At 55.5% G+C, this 19,915-nt stretch overlaps 2 protein-coding genes across 11 annotated transcripts in view; both read right to left on the reverse strand.

Annotated features, from left to right (window-relative positions):
* Positions 1–19,915, reverse strand: part of PTPRF (protein tyrosine phosphatase receptor type F) — a 756,588-nt gene that overhangs the window by 385,369 nt on the left and 351,304 nt on the right. The window lies entirely within an intron of this gene.
* LOC147736471 (uncharacterized) lies at positions 6,564–18,368 on the reverse strand. The gene is made up of 5 exons (XM_086953581.1): positions 18,350–18,368; positions 12,262–12,454; positions 11,376–11,615; positions 10,840–10,970; positions 6,564–6,589 (listed from the first exon to the last, which is right to left on the reverse strand). The coding sequence occupies exons 1-5, from the start codon at positions 18,366–18,368 to the stop codon at positions 6,564–6,566; spliced, it is 609 nt and encodes a 202-aa protein (XP_086809707.1).

Genomic DNA, 19,915 nt, shown 5'->3' on the forward strand with positions numbered 1-19,915 from the left:
CCAAAGCAGCAGTGCAAGCTTCTCACACTTCCCAAGGACAGCCAGAGCAGCAGTGCAAGCTTCTCGCACTCACAAGTACAGCCAAAGCAGCAGTGCAAGCTTCTCACACTCCAAGGACAGCCAAAGCAGTAGTGCAAGCTTCTCACACTCCAAGGACAGCCAAAGCAGTAGTGCAAGCTTCACACTCCAAGGACAGCCAAAGCAGTAGTGCAAGCATCTCACACTCCATGGACAGCCAAAGCAGCAGTGCAAGCTTCTCACACTCCCCAAGGACAGCCAAAGCAGCAGTGCAAGCTTCTCACACTCCCCAAGGACAGCCAGAGCAGCAGTGCAAGCTTCTCGCACTCCCCAAGGACAGCCAGAGCAGTAGTGCAAGCTTCTCACACTCCCAGAGGACAGCCAAAGAAGCAGTGAAAGCATCTCACACTCCCCGAGGACAGCCAAAGCAGCAGTGCAAGCTTCTCACACTCCCCAAGGACAGCCAAAGCAGCAGTGCAAGCTTCTCGCACTCCCCAAGGACAGCCAAAGCAGCAGTGCAAGCTTCTCGCACTCCAAGGACAGCCAAAGCAGCAGTGCAAGCTTCTCACGCTCCCCAAGGACAGCCAGAGCAGCAGTGCAAGCTTCTCACACTCCCCAAGGACAGCCAGAGCAGCAGTGCAAGCTTCTCACACTCCCAAAGGACAGCCAGAGCAGCAGTGCAAGCTTCTCACACTCCCCAAGGACAGCCAAAGCAGCAGTGCAAGCTTCTCACACTCCAAGGACAGCCAAAGCAGCAGTGCAAGCTTCTCACGCTCCCCAAGGACAGCCAGAGCAGCAGTGCAAGCTTCTCACACTCCCCAAGGACAGCCAGAGCAGCAGTGCAAGCTTCTCACACTCCCCAAGGACAGCCAGAGCAGCAGTGCAAGCTTCTCACACTCCCCAAGGACAGCCAAAGCAGCAGTGCAAGCTTCTCACACTCACAAGGACAGCCGAAGCAGCAGTGCAAGCTTCTTGCACTCCCCAAGGACAGCCAAAGCAGTAGTGCAAGCTTCTCACACTCACAAGGACAGCCGAAGCAGCAGTGCAAGCTTCTTGCACTCCCCAAGGACAGACAAAGCAGTAGTGCAAGCTTCTCACGCTCCAAGAACAGCCAAAGCAGTAGTGCACGCTTCTCACACTCCAAGGACAGCCAAAGCAGTAGTGCAAGCTTCTCACACTCCAAGGACAGCCAAAGCAGTAGTGCAAGCATCTCACACTCCATGGACAGCCAAAGCAGCAGTGCAAGCTTCTCACACTCCCCAAGGACAGCCAAAGCAGTAGTGCAAGCTTCTCACACTCCAAGGACAGCCAAAGCAGCAGTGCAAGCTTCTCGCACTCCATGGACAGACAAAGCAGCAGTGCAAGCATCTCACACCCCCCAAGGACAGCCAGAGCAGCAGTGCAAGCTTCTCACACTCCCCAAGGACAGCCAAAGCAGCAGTGCAAGCATCTCACACTCCCCAAGGACAGCCAAAGCAGCAGTGCAAGCATCTCACACTCCATGGACAGCCAAAGCAGCAGTGCAAGCTTCTCACACTCCCCAAGGACAGCCAAAGCAGCAGTGCAAGCATCTCACACTCCATGGACAGCCAAAGCAGCAGTGCAAGCTTCTCGCACTCCCCAAGGACAGCCAAAGCAGCAGTGCAAGCATCTCACACTCCCCAAGGACAACCAGAGCAGCAGTGCAAGCTTCTCACACTCCAAGGACAGCCAGAGCAGCAGTGCAAGCTTCTCACACTCCCCAAGGACAGCCAAAGCAGCAGTGCAAGCTTCTCACACTCCCCAAGGACAGCCAAAGCAGCAGTGATAGCTTCTCACACTCACAAGTACAGCCAGAGCAGCAGTGCAAGCTTCTCGCACTCCCCAAGGACAGCCAGAGCAGCAGTGCAAGCTTCTCGCACTCCCCAAGGACAGCCAAAGCAGCAGTGCAAGCTTCTCGCACTCCCCAAGGACAGCCAGAGCAGCAGTGCAAGCTTCTCGCACTCACAAGTACAGCCAAAGCAGCAGTGCAAGCTTCTCACACTCCAAGGACAGCCAAAGCAGTAGTGCAAGCATCTCACACTCCATGGACAGCCAAAGCAGCAGTGCAAGCTTCTCACACTCCCCAAGGACAGCCAAAGCAGCAGTGCAAGCATCTCACACTCCAGGGACAGCCAAAGCAGCAGTGCAAGCATCTCACACCCCCCAAGGACAGCCATAGCAGCAGTGCAAGCTTCTCACACTCCCCAAGGACAGCCAAAGCAGCAGTGCAAGCATCTCACACTCCCCAAGGACAGCCAGAGCAGCAGTGCAAGCTTCTCGCACTCCCCAAGGACAGCCAAAGCAGCAGTGCAAGCTTCTCGCACCCCAAGGACAGCCAGAGCAGCAGTGCAAGCTTCTCACACTCCCCAAGGACAGCCAAAGCAGCAGTGCAAGCTTCTCGCACTCCCCAAGGACAGGCAAAGCAGCAGTGCAAGCATCTCACACTCCCCAAGGACAGCCAAAGCAGCAGTGCAAGCTTCTCACACTCCCCGAGGACAGCCAAAGAAGCAGTGCAAGCATCTCACACTCCATGGACAGACAAAGCAGCAGTGCAAGCATCCCACACTCACAAGGACAGCCAAAGCAGCAGTGCAGGCTTCTCACACTCACAAGTACAGCCAAAGCAGCAGTGCAAGCATCTCACACACTCACCAAGGACAGCCGAAGCAGCAGTGATAGCTTCTCACACTCACAAGGACAGCCAAAGCAGCAGTGCAAGCTTCTCGCACTCCCCAAGGACAGCCAGAGCAGCAGTGCAAGCTTCTCACACTCCCCAAGGACAGCCAAAGCAGCAGTGCAAGCTTCTCGCACTCCAAGGACAGCCAGAGCAGCAGTGCAAGCTTCTCACGCTCCCCAAGGACAGCCAAAGCAGCAGTGCAAGCTTCTCGCACTCCAAGGACAGCCAGAGCAGCAGTGCAAGCTTCTCACACTCCCCAAGGACAGCCAGAGCAGCAGTGCAAGCTTCTCACACTCCCCAAGGACAGCCAAAGCAGCAGTGCAAGCTTCTCGCACTCCCCAAGGACAGCCAGAGCAGCAGTGCAAGCTTCTCACACTCCCCAAGGACAGCCAAAGCAGCAGTGCAAGCTTCTCGCACTCCCCAAGGACAGCCAGAGCAGCAGTGCAAGCTTCTCACGCTCCCCAAGGACAGCCAAAGCAGCAGTGCAAGCTTCTCGCACTCCAAGGACAGCCAGAGCAGCAGTGCAAGCTTCTCACACTCCCCAAGGACAGCCAAAGCAGCAGTGCAAGCTTCTCGCACTCCGAGGACAGCCAAAGCAGCAGTGCAAGCTTCTCACACTCACCAAGGACAGCCAGAGCAGCAGTGCAACCTCTTCTGTGTGAGAGAAGCTTGCACTGCTGCTCTTGCTGTAACTGTTCTGTGTGAGAGAGAAACTTGCACTGCTGCTCTTGCTGTAACTGTTCTCTCTCACACAGAACAGTTACAGCAAGAGCAGCAGTGCAAGCGTTTCTCACACACAGAACAAGTACAGCAAGAGCAGCAGTGCAAGCTTCTCTCACACACTGGACAGGTACAGCAAGAGCAGCAGTGCAAGCTTCTCTCACACACTGGACAGGTACAGCAAGATCAGCAGCGCAAGCTTCTCACACACAGAACAGGTACAGCAACAGCAGCAGCAGTGCAAGCTTCTCTCACACAGAACAGTTACAGCAAGAGCAGCAGCAGTGCAAGCTTCTCACACAGAACAGTTAAAGCAAGAGCAGCAACAGCAGCACAAGCTTCTCACACACAGAACAGGTACAGCAAGAGCAGCAGTGCAAGCTTCTCACACACACAGGACAGGTACATCAAGAGCAGCAGCGCAAGCTTCTCTCACACACATAACAGTTACAGCAAGAGCAGCAGTGCAAGCTTCTCTTACACACAGAACATGTACAGCAAGGCCAGTCGCAGTGCAAGCTTCTCTCACATAGAACAGTTACAACAAGGCTTGTAGCAGGGCACACTTCTGTTTGTGAGAGAGAACAGGTATAGCAAGAGCAGCAGTGCAATCTTCTCTCACACAAGCAGAACAGGCACAGCAAGGCCAACAGCAGGGCTAGTTCCCACCACAAACAGTTCCTTACAGACACGCGTGGTTGACATAGAAGGTTCAGTTGTAGAAGATTTCAGCATGTTTTTTACGATTGTATGTTTTGTATGTTAGAAAACATTTAGATAAATAAAAAGTTAACTTTACCCTATACTAGAATATGTAAAACTGTTGTGAAGATTACTAACCCTGCATTAAATTTGAGATTACTCAGATCACCCTGCAATTACAGATTACTTTACCCAACATTAGATTACAGACAGAGTTTGCTCCTATTAATCCACCCATACTGTAGCTCACTTTGGTTTAACTACACTTCCTTGCATTGCACAGAAGTACTGCATTACTTTGCTACACATGACAGACGGGATTGAACCAATACCTTCAGTCTGCCCTGGATAGCGCACCATTACATTATTTTACATGGAATTACTGAGGTTGATTGCTTTGATTGGGATAATGTACATTATACGACAGATTACTGATTACTTTGCACTTCATTAGATTATGGAAGTAGATTACTCCAGTGCTTATTTTGTAAACAGAAATAGCTGCCGGAGCCAAGGTTCTCCCTAGAAGCTTTGCCCCACACAGTGAAAAGGTTAGGGTTGATGGTACCAAGACTCCCTGGTCTCGCCTCCACCTCATGCCGCCTTCTTCCACAACACTTCCTGTCTCACTCTTCCAAGTTCCGTTTCCTCTGCCCATTCTCTCTTTACCACGGATTTCCTTTTTCTCTCTTCCATGTCTACCTTCCTCTCTCTCTCTCTCTCTCTCTCTCTCTCTCACTCGGGGGTCAAAGTGTGAAAAACAATTAGCCCTGGTTCCAAAAAATAAGTGCCAGTGCCCAACACCTGCAAACACCGGTACAAATTAAGCATTAGATTACACGGGTTCCTCTGACCTTGACTGTGACACAGAAAATTACTTTCAGTGCATTATTGTGTATCCAATTAATTATAATTATTACAACTCATTTGCCCAGCATTAGGTTACAGAAGATTATCACAAGTACTGTGCCATGCATTAAAGGTCACTGCCGCATGAATTACTTAGTCACTTGCAGTGCATTTGATTACGTACAGAAATCGACCAAACATTAGATTGAGACTGTAAGCCTTTGCTGGATTAGATTTTGCTTGAACTGCATTAGATTAAAGAAAGATTCAAACACATATTATACCATTTATCAAATTAAAGTTCACCACCTAGCAGTAATTAAGACTTTAATCTAGTTATTGTGTTCAGACTAGAATCACATAAGGGCGGTGGGGGGGGGGGGGGGGGGGGGTCCAAGCAGCTAAACAGGCTCAATGCACCCCACTAAATAACAAGCACCACGGTGGACAAGGACCGTGGAATAACTATGGGTAACAATAGAAAATGTGACAATGTTGGTACTGCCTGCACCAGTTTTCACCACCACAAAATACTGCACCTTTAAGCACCACAACCCCGGAACTAAACACCAGTGTCCTGGTTCAGACCAACACGTCATCCACCGTTGCCTGCACGCGGCCAGAAGTGACGCAAGAGACAGAGTTGACTGGCCAAGGCACATTAGGAACAGTTTAGGAAGGGTCGGCTCAAAACAGTATGGCTGTGCGTTGGATTATTGAAATTAATAAGAACAAGCATTGGCAAAGCAAATGGGTCTGGCATTGGCTGCCAGAATGCTGGCTTTGTCAATGAGTGTTTTGCCATGGTTTTAGTAAAACTTTATTGATGGGGTGGGGAGGAGCTGCAAGACACTCGATAACATAACAATAACATTGGACAAGAGTTAAAACAGGTTTTTAGTATCCAAAAATACAGTGTCATAACCTTGGCACTGAAGGGTACTCCTTTGTATGTGAGTGTGAAAGGGCAGAACGTCACTCACAAAGAAATTAACCATTCAAAAACTGTTCTGAGCAGGCCTGGGCAGAATTTCAGTTACACCCGAGTAAACTCATTAATTCTGCATTGCACATGGATGTGGATTTATGGATAATATTGCAATTGCGCCTGCTTAAGTAATTAAGAGTAATTAGTAATGGGGAAAAAAAAACACAGCAAGACCACATTTAGCGAGCGTGAGTGGCCGCTCGGGTTATTCGTGTTCTGTTGCATTTTGCGCTAAATTGGAGTTAAATCCTACTCCAAGTGCAAGTTTAGCGAAAGCGAGTGGCTGCTCACACAGGCTACTGATGTCCTCCTGCCCTTAGCTCTATTTCTTAGCTAAAATTCATCCTTGCGTCCATTATGGACGCGAAAGATCATTGTTGCCATAAGAAAATAGTGCTAAACGCAGAATCACTCTTCTCGCGCAGTTTTGCGGACTCTCATGGAATATTTGGGTAATTCCACATGATTCCACTACACAGAATTAGGCGAGATATGCCCAGCCCTAGCTCCGAGCCCTTGTAGTACAGTGTGACACAATAAAGAATAAAAATGTATGACCAATGGTGGAAGCGAGCACCTAGAAAGGTATTAAATGTCCTCGATTAAAGGCAGATCTAAAAATAAAAACAAGCATTATTAAACATCCGTAAGCCTTTCAGTGCAACGCACTCTACGCAACACATTCCTGCCCTAAGACAATATGACAAATCAATTACCAGACAAAAGCAAAGTACATCTCCAGCGATGACAAGAAGGGTGGAAAAAACACACACAAAACGCCCCGGCCTTTCGATACGGGGCTCTGGCGTGAAACCAGTGAATGGCAGACATCTTGTGACGCACACTCCATCTGGCGCACAAAACACTCATTCCATATTAATGGCGCCCACCATAACGGACCGATAGGATGTAAAAAATGTCACCGTCCAAAAGATAAAAATGCAATGCAGAAACTCTGCACTCAGTCTGCGAACTCAAAATGAGAAGCCGTGTGCTCCAACATAGCTACGTAAGAATGCGCGTCCAGTACATGCGTTAATGAAGAGATCGCATACACACCCACAGACGAAGATTACTCCATTGAATAACATTGGAGCATTGATTTCTATGGAGGCAGTCACCGCCGCCTTTGTGTCAAATCTAGTTGGGGTCCTTTAAATTGTCACATTAATACAAGCTTTCCAATCTGTAGAATAATATCTGAAAAGCTGCTGTAATATTTGCACATTTATGTGGGGAAATAAGGTACATTTGCTGAAAGGATTGCATTAAAAAAAAAGTCACAATCAGATTGGTGCCAAAGCTAATGAGAACAGTACCTCGAACAGCGCTCCCTGCATTTCCAATGTGACTGTTTGGCCAAGGGGGCTTCTCTTCACCGGACTGGTTTTACATGTTCAGAAGGTTCCGGATCTCCCGTCTGCCCATGAGGTCTTGGTAAAGGCCAGGGGGTCCGAGCTGGTTCCCTCTCAGGATCGCATCTTCATCAGAGCCCAGTTCCAGATGGATCTAGGCCTGGTCACCCTGCCGGGTGCCAGGGTTCAAAATACGTGATTCGTGCCCCCCATCGAATGCGCCGCTTCAGCACCCATCGATGGGCCCTGGTCCAAAGGTCTGGGCCTCTCTCAGCAGCCTCAGTGTTCCGGTGTGGGGGCACTTGCACGATGGTCCCTTTCCTCAGGACTCCTTGCGTGTGTGTACACCTGCTGCATTCAGTTCCAGGGTCAGGGGTCTCTGGGTGAGTGAGTGACTGGACCGAGTGACCTCCCTGCAAGGACTCGCCGTGCAGGTGACCGCTCACCATCTCATCTTGCAACTCTGCTGAGCTGCTGCACAGTGAGTGCGTGCCCGTGGTAAGGCTGCGGTAATGCAGGCCTGAACCACACACACCACCCCCCCTCCCCGCCCCCCAACACCCTCATTCTGACGGTTCCACGGGAAAACTGCAGAAAATTAGCAAAATGTCCATCTCCAAGAAATTCAAACCCACATTTTTCACAGAAAAATCGGAGGTGCGGAGTTTGACTGGCCGGAGCTATAAGCGCCTAGTTTGATTTGTAGCGTCTAAGATATACGTTGTAATTCTACAAAGTGTGTTACAAGATATTTCTGAGCAATAATCATTACTTTGTGTTGCATATCTTCTGTTATCAGCCTTCCGTTAAACTGCCACTGCACCCAAGATGCCCACAGCTCCAGCAGGCCCAGGGGCGGCACGTGGCAGGGCAGTCTGGGACCGAAGGGTAGAACACGTGTGTCTCAGGAGGCCACAATAACAGATGTACGTTTAACACCAAGGAGCTGCTTTCTTGTAAATGTGTGATTCTGGTTGAAACACAACAAGGCACAACCCACTGAGCTGAAATGTCGCTCGATTTGAATGCTGTGTTAGAATGTCTGACACTGCGGATACCTTTAATTCCACCTTCTACACGTGGGACAAAGACACGGTCACATTCTTTTTAACACCCCATTCTAAGATGGGATGTGACTGACACTGCTGGACACATTGTAGCCCTACATTTATACCCGGGACAATGACTGTCTGACAATGATGGATACCCTGTATTTCTGCAGTCTGCAAGAGGGCCATGGATCTGACACTCGGATACTTTGTATCACCAAATTCTAAAAAAATGGGCCGTTGAATAACACTGTTGGACACTTTGTATTTCCACATGCCCGGGAAGGGCACATTGTGTCACTACATTATACCGACAGCCCATTGACTGACACGGTTGGATACTTTGTATCCCCCCTCCATTTTACAGCAGACCCATTGAATGACGCTCCCATACTTGGTATCGCCTCTTTCTACTGAAGGGCCTTTGATTGACCCTCGGATACTTTGTATCCCCACCTTATGGCGATGGTCCATCGCTGACACTGCTGGACCCTTTGTATCTCCCCATTCGACAGAAGGCCCATTGACAAACACTTGCAAACTGTCTATCTCCACATTATACCGAAGGCCAATTGATTGACACTGTTGGATACATGGAGTACCGTGGGGCTGAGGGAGCGAGGCAGAGAGTACCGCGGGGCAGAGGGAGCGAGGCAGAGAGTACCGTGGGGCAGAGAGTACCGTGGGGCTGAGGGAGCGAGGCAGAGAGTACCGTGTGGTAGAGGGAGCCGCGGGGCTGAGGGAGCGAGGCAGAGAGTACCGTGGGGCAGAGAGTACCGCGGGGCTGAGGGAGCGAGGCAGAGAGTACCGTGGGGCAGAGAGTACCGCGGGGCTGAGGGAGCGAGGCAGAGAGTACCGTGGGGCAGAGAGTACCGCGGGGCTGAGGGAGCGAGGCAGAAAGTACTGTGGGGCAGAGAGTACCGCGGGGGTGAGGGAGCGAGGCAGAGAGTACCGTGGGGCTGAGGGAGCGAGGCAGAGAGTACCGCGGGGCAGAGGGAGCGAGGCAGAGAGTACCGCGGGGCAGAGAGTACCGCGGGCTGAGGGAGCGAGGCAGAGAGAACCGTGGGGCAGAGAGTACCGTGGGGCTGAGGGAGCGAGGCAGAGAGTACCGTGTGGCAGAGGGAGCGAGGCAGAGAGTACCGTGGGGCAGAGAGTACCGCGGGGCTGAGGGAGCGAGGCAGAGAGTACCGCGGGGCAGAGGGAGCGAGGCAGAGAGTACCGCGGGGCAGAGGGAGCGAGGCAGAGAGTACCGCGGGGCAGAGGGAGCGAGGCAGAGAGTACCGCGGGGCAGAGGGAGCGAGGCAGAGAGTACCGCGGGGCAGAGGGAGCGAGGCAGAGAGTACCGCGGGGCAGAGAGTACCGGGGGCCGAGGGAGCGAGGCAGAGAGTACCGCGGGGCTGAGGGAGCGAGGCAGAGAGTACCGCGGGGCAGAGGGAGCGAGGCAGAGAGTACCGCGGGGCAGAGGGAGCGAGGCAGAGAGTACCGCGGGGCAGAGGGAGCGAGGCAGAGAGTACCGCGGGGCAGAGGGAGCAAGGCAGAGAGTACCGCGGGGCAGAGGGAGCAAGGCAGAGAGTACCGCTGGGCTGAGGGAGCGAGGCAGAGAGTACCGTGGGGCTGAGGCAGAGAGTACCGCGGGGCAGAGGGAGCGAGGCACAGAGTACCGCGGGGCAGAGGGAGCGAGGCACAGAGTACCGCGGGGCAGAGGGAGCGAGGCACAGAGTACCGCGGGGCAGAGGGAGCGAGGCACAGAGTACCGCGGGGCAGAGGGAGCGAGGCACAGAGTACCGTGGGGCAGAGAGTACCGTGGGGCTGAGGGAGCGAGGCAGAGAGTACCGCGGGGCTGAGGGAGCGAGGCAGAGAGTACCGTGGGGCAGAGAGTACCGTGGGGCTGAGGGAGCGAGGCAGAGAGTACCGCGGGGCAGAGGGAGCGAGGCACAGAGTACTGTGGGGCTGAGGGAGCGAGGCAGAGAGTACCGTGGGGCAGAGAGTACCGTGGGGCTGAGGGAGCGAGGCAGAGAGTACCGCGGGGCAGAGGGAGCGAGGCACAGAGTACTGTGGGGCAGAGGGAGTGAGGCACAGAGTACTGTGGGGCAGAGGGAGTGAGGCACAGAGTACCGTGGGGCAGAGGGAGCGAGGCACAGAGTACTGTGGGGCAGAGGGAGCGAGGCACAGAGTACCGTGGGGCAGAGGGAGCGAGGCACAGAGTACCGTGGGGCAGAGGGAGCGAGGCACAGAGTACCGTGGGGTAGAGGGAGGGAAGGAGTCAGAGAGTACCGCTGGGCTGAGGGAGCGAGGCAGAGTGTACCGCGGGGCTGAGGGAGAGAGGCAGAGAGTACCGCGGGGCTGAGGGAGAGAGGCAGAGAGTACCGCGGGGCAGAGGGAGCGAGGCAGAGAGTACCGCGGGGCAGAGGGAGCGAGGCAGAGAGTACCGCGGGGCAGAGGGAGCGAGGCAGAGAGTACCGCGGGGCAGAGGGAGCGAGGCAGAGAGTACCGCGGGGCTGAGGCAGCGAGTACCGCGGGGCAGAGGGAGCGAGTACCGCGGGGCAGAGAGTACCGCGGGGCAGAGGGAGCGAGCAGAGAGTACCGTGGGGCTGAGGCAGAGAGTACCGCGGGGCAGAGGGAGCGAGGCAGAGAGGTCCGCGGGGCAGAGGGAGCGAGGCACAGAGTACTGTGGGGCAGAGGGAGCGAGGCACAGAGTACCGTGGGGCAGAGGGAGCGAGGCACAGAGTACCGTGGGGCAGAGGGAGCGAGGCACAGAGTACCGTGGGGCAGAGGGAGCGAGGCACAGAGTACCGTGGGGCAGAGGGAGCGAGGCACAGAGTACCGTGGGGCAGAGGGAGCGAGGCACAGAGTACCGTGAGGCAGAGAGTACCGCTGGGCTGAGGGAGCGAGGCAGAGTGTACCGCGGGGCTGAGGGAGAGAGGCACAGAGTACCGCGGGGCTGAGGGAGAGAGGCAGAGAGTACCGCGGGGCAGAGGGAGCGAGGCAGAGAGTACCGCGGGGCAGAGGGAGCGAGGCAGAGAGTACCGCGGGGCAGAGGGAGCGAGGCAGAGAGTACCGCGGGGCAGAGGGAGCGAGGCAGAGAGTACCGCGGGGCTGAGGCAGCGAGTACCGCGGGGCAGAGGGAGCGAGGCAGCGAGTACCGCGGGGCAGAGGGAGCGAGGCAGAGAGTACCGCGGGGCAGAGGGAGCGAGGCAGAGAGTACCGTGGGGCTGAGGCAGAGAGTACCGCGGGGCAGAGGGAGCGAGGCAGAGAGTACCGCGGGGCAGAGGGAGCGAGGCAGAGAGTACCGCGGGGCAGAGGGAGCGAGGCACAGAGTACCGCGGGGCAGAGGGAGCGAGGCACAGAGTACCGCGGGGCAGAGGGAGCGAGGCACAGAGTACCGCGGGGCAGAGGGAGCGAGGCACAGAGTACCGCGGGGCAGAGGGAGCGAGGCAGAGAGTACCGCGGGGCAGAGGGAGCGAGGCAGAGAGTACGGCGGGGCAGAGGGAGCGAGGCAGAGAGTACCGCGGGGCTGAGGCAGAGAGTACTTCGGGGCAGAGGGAGCGAGGCAGAGAGTACAGCGGGGCAGAGGGAGCGAGACAGAGTACCGCTGGGCTGAGGCAGAGAGTACCGCGGGGCTGAGGCAGAGAGTACCGCGGGCCTGAGGCAGAGAGTACCGCGGGGCTGAGGCAGAGAGTACCGCGGGGCTGAGGCAGAGAGTACCGCGGGGCTGAGGCAGAGAGTACCGCGGGGCTGAGGCAGAGAGTACCGCGGGGCTGAGGCAGAGAGTACCGCGGGGCTGAGGCAGAGAGTACCGCGGGGCTGAGGCAGAGAGTACCGCGGGGCAGAGGGAGAGAGGCAGAGAGTACCGCGGGGCAGAGGGAGCGAGGCAGAGAGTACCGCGGGGCAGAGGGAGCGAGGCAGAGAGTACCGCGGGGCAAAGGGAGCGAGGCAGAGAGTACCGCGGGGCAGAGGGAGCGAGGCAGAGAGTACCGCGGGGCAGAGGGAGCGAGGCAGAGAGTACCGCGGGGCAGAGGGAGCGAGGCAGAGAGTACCGCGGGGCAGAGGGAGCGAGGCAGAGAGTACCGCTGGGCTGAGGCAGAGAGTACCGCGGGGCTGAGGCAGAGAGTACCGCGGGGCTGAGGCAGAGAGTACCGCGGGGCTGAGGCAGAGAGTACCGCGGGGCTGAGGCAGAGAGTACCGCGGGGCTGAGGCAGAGAGTACCGCGGGGCTGAGGCAGAGAGTACCGCGGGGCTGAGGCAGAGAGTACCGCGGGGCTGAGGCAGAGAGTACCGCGGGGCTGAGGCAGAGAGTACCGCGGGGCTGAGGCAGAGAGTGCCGCGGGGCTGAGGCAGAGAGTGCCGCGGGGCTGAGGCAGAGAGGCAGAGAGTACGGCGGGGTTGAGGGAGAGAGGCAGAGAGTACCGTGCACCTGAGGGAGAGAGGAAGAGAGTACCGCCGGGCTGAGGCAGAGAGGCAGAGAGTGCTGTGGGGCTGAGGCAGAGAGGCAGAGAGTACCGGGGGGTTGAGGGAGAGAGGCAGAGAGTACCGTGGGGCTGAGGGAGAGAGGCAGAGAGTACCGTGGGGCTGAGGGAGAGAGGCAGAGAGTACTGTGGGGCTGAGGGAGAGAGGCAGAGAGTACCACAGAGCTGAGGGAGAGAGGCAGAGAGTACCACAGAGCTGAGGGAGAGAGGCAGAGAGTACCACAGAGCTGAGGAAGTGAGGCAGAGAGTACCGCGGGACTGAGGCAGAGAGTACCGCGGGACTGAGGCAGAGAGTACCGCGGGACTGAGGCAGAGAGTACCGCGGGACTGAGGCAGAGAGTGCCGCGGGGCTGAGGCAGAGAGTGCCGCGGGGCTGAGGCAGAGAGTGCCGCGGGGCTGAGGCAGAGAGTGCCGCGGGGCTGAGGCAGAGAGTGCCGCGGGGCTGAGGCAGAGAGTGCCGCGGGGCTGAGGCAGAGAGTGCCGCGGGGCTGAGGCAGAGAGTGCCGCGGGGCTGAGGCAGAGAGTGCCGCGGGGCTGAGGCAGAGAGTGCCGCGGGGCTGAGGCAGAGAGTGCCGCGGGGCTGAGGCAGAGAGTGCCGCGGGGCTGAGGCAGAGAGTGCCGCGGGGCTGAGGCAGAGAGGCAGAGAGTACCGTGGGGTTGAGGGAGAGAGGCAGAGAGTACCGTGGGGCTGAGGGAGAGAGGCAGAGAGTACCGTGGGGCTGAGGGAGAGAGGCAGAGAGTACTGTGAGCCTGAGGGAGTGAGGCAGAGAGTACCATGGGGCTGAGGGAGCGAGGCAGAGAGTACCGTGGGGCAGAGAGTACCGCTGGGCTGAGGGAGTGAGGCAGAGAGTATCGCGGGGCTGAGGGAGCGAGGCAGAGAGTACCGTGGGGCAGAGAGTACCGTGGGGCTGAGGGAGCGAGGCAGAGAGTACCGTGTGGCAGAGGGAGCGAGGCAGAGAGTACCGTGGGGCAGAGAGTACCGCGGGGCTGAGGGAGCGAGGCAGAGAGTACCGTGGGGCTGAGGGAGCGAGGCAGAGAGTACCGTGGGGCTGAGGGAGCGAGGCAGAGAGTACCGTGGGGCTGAGGGAGCGAGGCAGAGAGTACTGTGAGCCTGAGGGAGAGAGGAAGAGAGTGCTGTGGGGCTGAGGGAGAGAGGCAGAGCGTACTGTGGGGCTGAGGGAGAGAGGCAGAGAGTGCTGTGGGGCTGAGGGAGAGAGGCAGAGAGTACCGTGGGGCTGAGGGAGAGAGGCAGAGAGTACCGTGGGGCTGAGGGAGAGAGGCAGAGAGTACCACAGAGCTGAGGAAGTGAGGCAGAGTACCGTGGGGCTGAGGGGAGCGGCAGAGAGTGCCGTGGGGCTGAGGGAGAGCTGCAGAGAGTACCGTGGGGCTCAGGGAGGCTGCGAGTACCGCAGGGCTGAGGGAGAGAGGCAGAGAGTACTGTGAGCCTGAGGGAGTGAGGCAGAGAGTACCATGGAGCTGAGGGAGCGAGGCAGAGAGTACCGTGGGGCAGAGAGTACCGCGGGGCTGAGGGAGCGAGGCAGAGAGTACCGCGGGGCTGAGGGAGCGAGGCAGAGAGTACCGTGGGGCAGAGAGTACCGTGGGGCTGAGGGAGCGAGGCAGAGAGTACCGTGTGGCAGAGGGAGCGAGGCAGAGAGTACCGTGGGGCAGAGAGTACCGCGGGGCTGAGGGAGCGAGGCAGAGAGTACCGTGGGGCTGAGGGAGCGAGGCAGAGAGTACCGTGGGGCTGAGGGAGCGAGGCAGAGAGTACTGTGAGCCTGAGGGAGAGAGGAAGAGAGTGCTGTGGGGCTGAGGGAGAGAGGCAGGGAGTACTGTGGGGCTGAGGGAGAGAGGCAGAGAGTGCTGTGGGGCTGAGGGAGAGAGGCAGATAGTGCTGTGGGGCTGAGGGAGAGAGGCAGAGAGTACCGTGGGGCTGAGGGAGAGAGGCAGAGAGTACCACAGAGCTGAGGAAGTGAGGTAGAGTACCGTGGGGCTGAGGGGAGCGGCAGAGAGTGCCGTGGGGCTGAGGGAGAGCTGCAGAGAGTACCGTGGGGCTCAGGGAGGCTGCGAGTACCGCAGGGCTGAGGGAGACAGTAAGAGAGTACCACAGGGCTGAAGAAGAGAGGGGGAGAGCATGAAAGGGCCGACAAAGAGGAGGGCGTACCATGGGGTGAGGAGAAAGGGTGTAGGGAACAGTACCAATGGTTGCGGAAGGGAGGCAGGGAGTATCATGGGGCTGAGGAAGAGGGAAAGAGGCGTTTAGTACCACGGGCGATGGAGGATGGCAAGGAAAGAGCGCCATGGGTGACTACGAGAGGGAAGGAGGGATCAGGCAAGGTACACAACCTGATGAAGAACGTGGCGTGAGCACCATAGTGCTGAGGACGAGGACAGAGTACCATGGATGAGAACGAGGAGAGAGTACCACGGATGGGGACGAGGGGAGAGTACCACGGAGGAGGAGGACTAGGGGAGAGTACCACGGATGAGAACGAGGGGAGAGTACCACGGATGAGAACGAGGGGAGAGTACCACGGATGGGGACGAGGGGAGAGTACCACGGATACGGATGGGGACGAGGGGAGAGTACCACGGATACGGATGGGGACGAGGGGAGAGTACCACGGATGGGGACGAGGGGAGAGTACCACGGATGGGGACGAGGGGAGAGTACCACGGATGGGGACGAGGGGAGAGTACCACGGATGGGGACGCGGGGAGAGTACCACGGATGGGGACGAGGGGAGAGTACCACGGATGGGGACGAGGGGAGAGTACCATGGAGGAGGACGAGGGGAGAGTACCACAGATGAGAACGAGGGGAGAGTACCATGGAGGAGGATGTTGAGCGGAGAAGAGTACATTGAGGAAGAGGGAGACAGGAGAAGTGGCGGCAGAGTTGGATTGGTAAGGCGGGCACTAGTGAAATGCCCGAGGGGGCGGTATCCGAGTTGGGCAGCCATGGGGTGATTTGGGTGGGGTCTGTGTTGTTCCGATGCTGCCAGCGGCCAAGTGGGTGCCTAAATGGCCTTTCTGGAGGCAGATGGGCCTCTCCTACCTCCCTTTTACCAAGGGGGCAAAGGTGTCACACACTTTCTCTCACTGGGCCGTCCCTTTAATGTATGCAGATTGAGCGGGGGTAGGGGGCCTGAGCTAGGGTGACCAGACTTCCTGGATTTGCCCGGATAGTCCCGGGTTTTCATCAGCTGTCCCGGCAGATTTCAAGAAATTAAATTCATGTCCCAGTTTTTAGAGAGGGTCCGCTGAAAACGATGGGAGATATATTATGTTTTGCAAAGCAGGGATAGTTAGCAGCTGTTATAAGAAAGTAATTTAATTAATAGGCCTGCTACTGGCTTTAAAAATTGCATTTAATGTATGTTTTTACCGCCTCTTCTGTAATTTTCTGCTGAGGAGCACTGTCACTTTGTGCGCTGGGTTGCAGAAAAATAGTAATCCTTCTATTTTTGGGAAATGTCTCGGTTTTTGGCTTTAAAATTCTGGCCACCCTACCTGAGCAGAAGTGGCCTCACTTGTTTTCAGGTGTGAACTAATCTGTGCATTTTTTTTAAATCTATGTAAAGTTAGGAAAACCTGCCTCTGTCATGTACTCTCCTCCAATCACCCGCTTCTTTTTATAAAACTTTGCCAAAGCAGTGTTTTGCAGAAAAGCAATATGCAAATGTGGGCCACTTTTTTTTGCATGCCCGGGCTGATTTTTAATCCCACTCCAACCCTGAGTGGGGGGTACCACTAGTGGATGAAGACTGTAGTGCTGAGTCAGAGGTCAGCGCTAGTGCTGAGTAGGGGTGGGCTCAACACAAATAAGAGGGGGAGGGCGAGTGCGCCATTGGCTAAGGAAGAGATGGAGAGTTGTGACGTGTGGGAGGTAGAGAAGAGGAGGATTGTGGGTATTACTGGGGAGACAGAGTGCGGTGCCATGCCCCAGTCTGTGCAATGTCCGGGCTACAAGGATGACCTCTGATCCCTCAGCAGCAGGCGCCGAACCCTGCGTGCTCCCGAGGAGGACGCCAGACGCAGCGCGCGGACACCGCCATCCATCCTGGAATCAAATTAAACTTCAAATACAATCTGCCGGGGCCGCCGCCGCCGCTGGGAAAGACAAGTGCAAATAGGCGGGAAAGGAGGGGGCGAGGGGGCGAGGCAGAGCCAGAGGAAAAGCAAGAGGTTGAGGGACACAGGGGAGGGAGAGCCAAGAAGAGAGAAGGAAGGGGTGGGGGGCTCGAGGGGACCCTGGGAGGCGAGGGCTAGGAGAGGACACGGGGTGAAGGGAGTAGAGCCAGCAGAGAAGGAAGGGGGGACAGAACTGGACACACGGGAAGAAGGAAGAGGATGAGATTGGGAGGGGGGGGGGGGGAGGGGCTGGCACAAGAGGTACAGAAGAGAGGGGCAGTGACAGAGGGTGATGGGGGGGGGGGGGGGGAGGCAGCTGCCAGAAAGAAGGGATCTGGGTAACAAAACAGGGGGGAACGAATGAGGTGAGACAGAGGAAATGAGGGGGGATAAGGGCTGGAGAATGGGGTGCCTTGGTAAGAGGGTGCGGAGGGAGAGCGGAATGAGGCTGGAATGGTTCATCATGATGTACTCTTTGTGTTCAAGGCATCTGCTTGGTTCTCTCCCTAGGCTAGGGGGGACCCCAAAATCATCCCTTGTCACTGCTTGCTGTATTTCCATTATCCCTTTTGTGAGAGGACTATATGCATTTTAGCATGTAAAGATAAAGTTTTATTAATTGGGATGAGATGATTTTCATAACTTATTACATTAAAAACACATAATTCATGCAAAAACTCTGGAGTCAGCTACTGCCCCCACAACCCTTTGATAAAACAACTTTACCTTTACGTGCTAAAAATAATATACCCATTCACAAAAGTGAGCTTTGAAAAGTATCAGGCAATAAGAGGTGATATTTTGGGGTCCCCCCTAACCTAGGGAGAGAACCAAGCAGATGCCTTGAACACAAAGAGCACATCATGATGAACCATTCAGTGGTGGTCACATCCTCCCAGGAACACCCCAAGCACAATCATGGGCAAAAATACAATGCCAACCAAAGGCCCAGCAAAGCATTATGGGACGAGATTCTAGAGTGCAGTGGAATACGCAGGTCATGCTGCAATTTAGTGTCAGTAGCTGAAGCAATGCCGAAAAATGAGTGCCAAAGGCACCACGCAGTGCGCAAGAGTGCACAGCCATTCGAGTTGATTTTGCTGCCGCTGGAGTAGAAAATCTACTCAAGCGGCTGTAAATCTACTCGAGAAGCAGCCCTCTGACCGCCAAACTGCCCATGTTCAAAAATGGGCAAAAATTGCACCACAAGTGAGTGGCAGAATTTGACAGTGGCAGCAGATGACGAGCGTTGCCTCACTGCTCAAAAGGGAAAATAAAATGAGAATGTATTGTTATCATCATTTTATTTTTCCTATTGAAGTCAGTGGCTCTCGGGCCGGCCACTCTGCATGTTCTCTTTCAGGCTTGCTTTACACAGCCTGGTGAGGAACATGCTCCGCCTTCTAGTCCCTGTTTGAGCACCGAACCACGGTGCTCTGACCAATCACAACTCTGCATTGCAGCACTGTGATTGGCTATGTGAAGTCTGGGAGCCCGGGTGCTTCCTGCTGTCGGTGGAGACAGAAAAAAGAGAACGAAGGAGAGGCGGCAGCCGGTCGGCCCAGGTAAGTTTTTTTTTCTCCATTTCCAGCCCAAAGATTAGTAGAGTGAACCAACGGCAGGGACTTGCACCAACCCAAAGAGCAGTAGAGAAACCAATGGGTGGTACTGCACCAACCCAAAGAGCAGTAGAGAAGCCAATGGGTGGTACTGCACCAACCCAAAGAGCAGTAGAGAAGCCAATGGGTGGTACTGCACCAACCCAAAGAGCAGTAGAGAAACCAATGGGTGGTACTGCACCAACCCAAAGAGCAGTAGAGAAACCAATGGGTGGTACTGCACCAACCCAAAGAGCAGTAGAGAAGCCAATGGGTGGTACTGCACCAACCCAAAGAGCAGTAGAGAAACCAATGGGTGGTACTGCACCAACCCAAAGAGCAGTAGAGAAACCAATGGGTGATACTGCACCAACCCAAAGAGCAGTAGAGAAGCCAATGGGTGGTACTGCACCAACCCAAAGAGCAGTAGAGAAACCAATGGGTGGTACTTGCACCAACCCAAAGAGCAGTAGAGAAACCAATGGGTGGTACTGCACCAACCCAAAGAGCAGTAGAGAAACCAATGGGTGGTACTGCACCAACCCAAAGAGCAGTAGAGAAACCAATGGGTGGTACTTGCACCAACTCAAAGAGCAGTAGAGAAACCAATGGGTGGTACTGCACCAACCCAAAGAGCAGTAGAGAAACCAATGGGTGGTACTGCACCAACCCAAAGAGCAGTAGAGAAACCAATGGGTGATACTGCACCAACCCAAAGAGCAGTAGAGAAACCAATGGGTGGTACTGCACCAACCCAAAGAGCAGTAGAGAAGCCAATGGGTGATACTGCACCAACCCAAAGAGCAGTAGAGAAGCCAATGGGTGGTACTGCACCAACCCAAAGAGCAGTAGAGAAACCAATGGGTGGTACTGCACCAACCCAAAGAGCAGTAGAGAAACCAATGGGTGGTACTGCACCAACCCAAAGAGCAGTAGAGAAACCAATGGGTGATACTGCACCAACCCAAAGAGCAGTAGAGAAACCAATGGGTGGTACTTGCACCAACTCAAAGAGCAGTAGAGAAACCAATGGGTGGTACTGCACCAACCCAAAGAGCAGTAGAGAAACCAATGGGTGGTACTGCACCAACTCAATGAGCAGTAGAGAAACCAATGGGTGGTACTTGCACCAACTCAAAGAGCAGTAGAGAAACCAATGGGTGGTACTTGCACCAACCCAAGGAGCAGTAGAGAAACCAATGGGTGGTACTTTCACCAACCCAAAGAGCAGTAGAGAAACCAATGGGTGGAACTTGCACCAACCCAAAGAGCAGTAGAGAAACCAATGGGTGGTACTGCACCAACCCAAAGAGCAGGACAGTAAACCAAAGGCCAGTAGCTA

Source organism: Lissotriton vulgaris, chromosome 1_2 (assembly GCF_964263255.1).
Source record: "Lissotriton vulgaris chromosome 1_2, aLisVul1.2, whole genome shotgun sequence".
NCBI lineage: Eukaryota > Metazoa > Chordata > Amphibia > Caudata > Salamandridae > Lissotriton > Lissotriton vulgaris.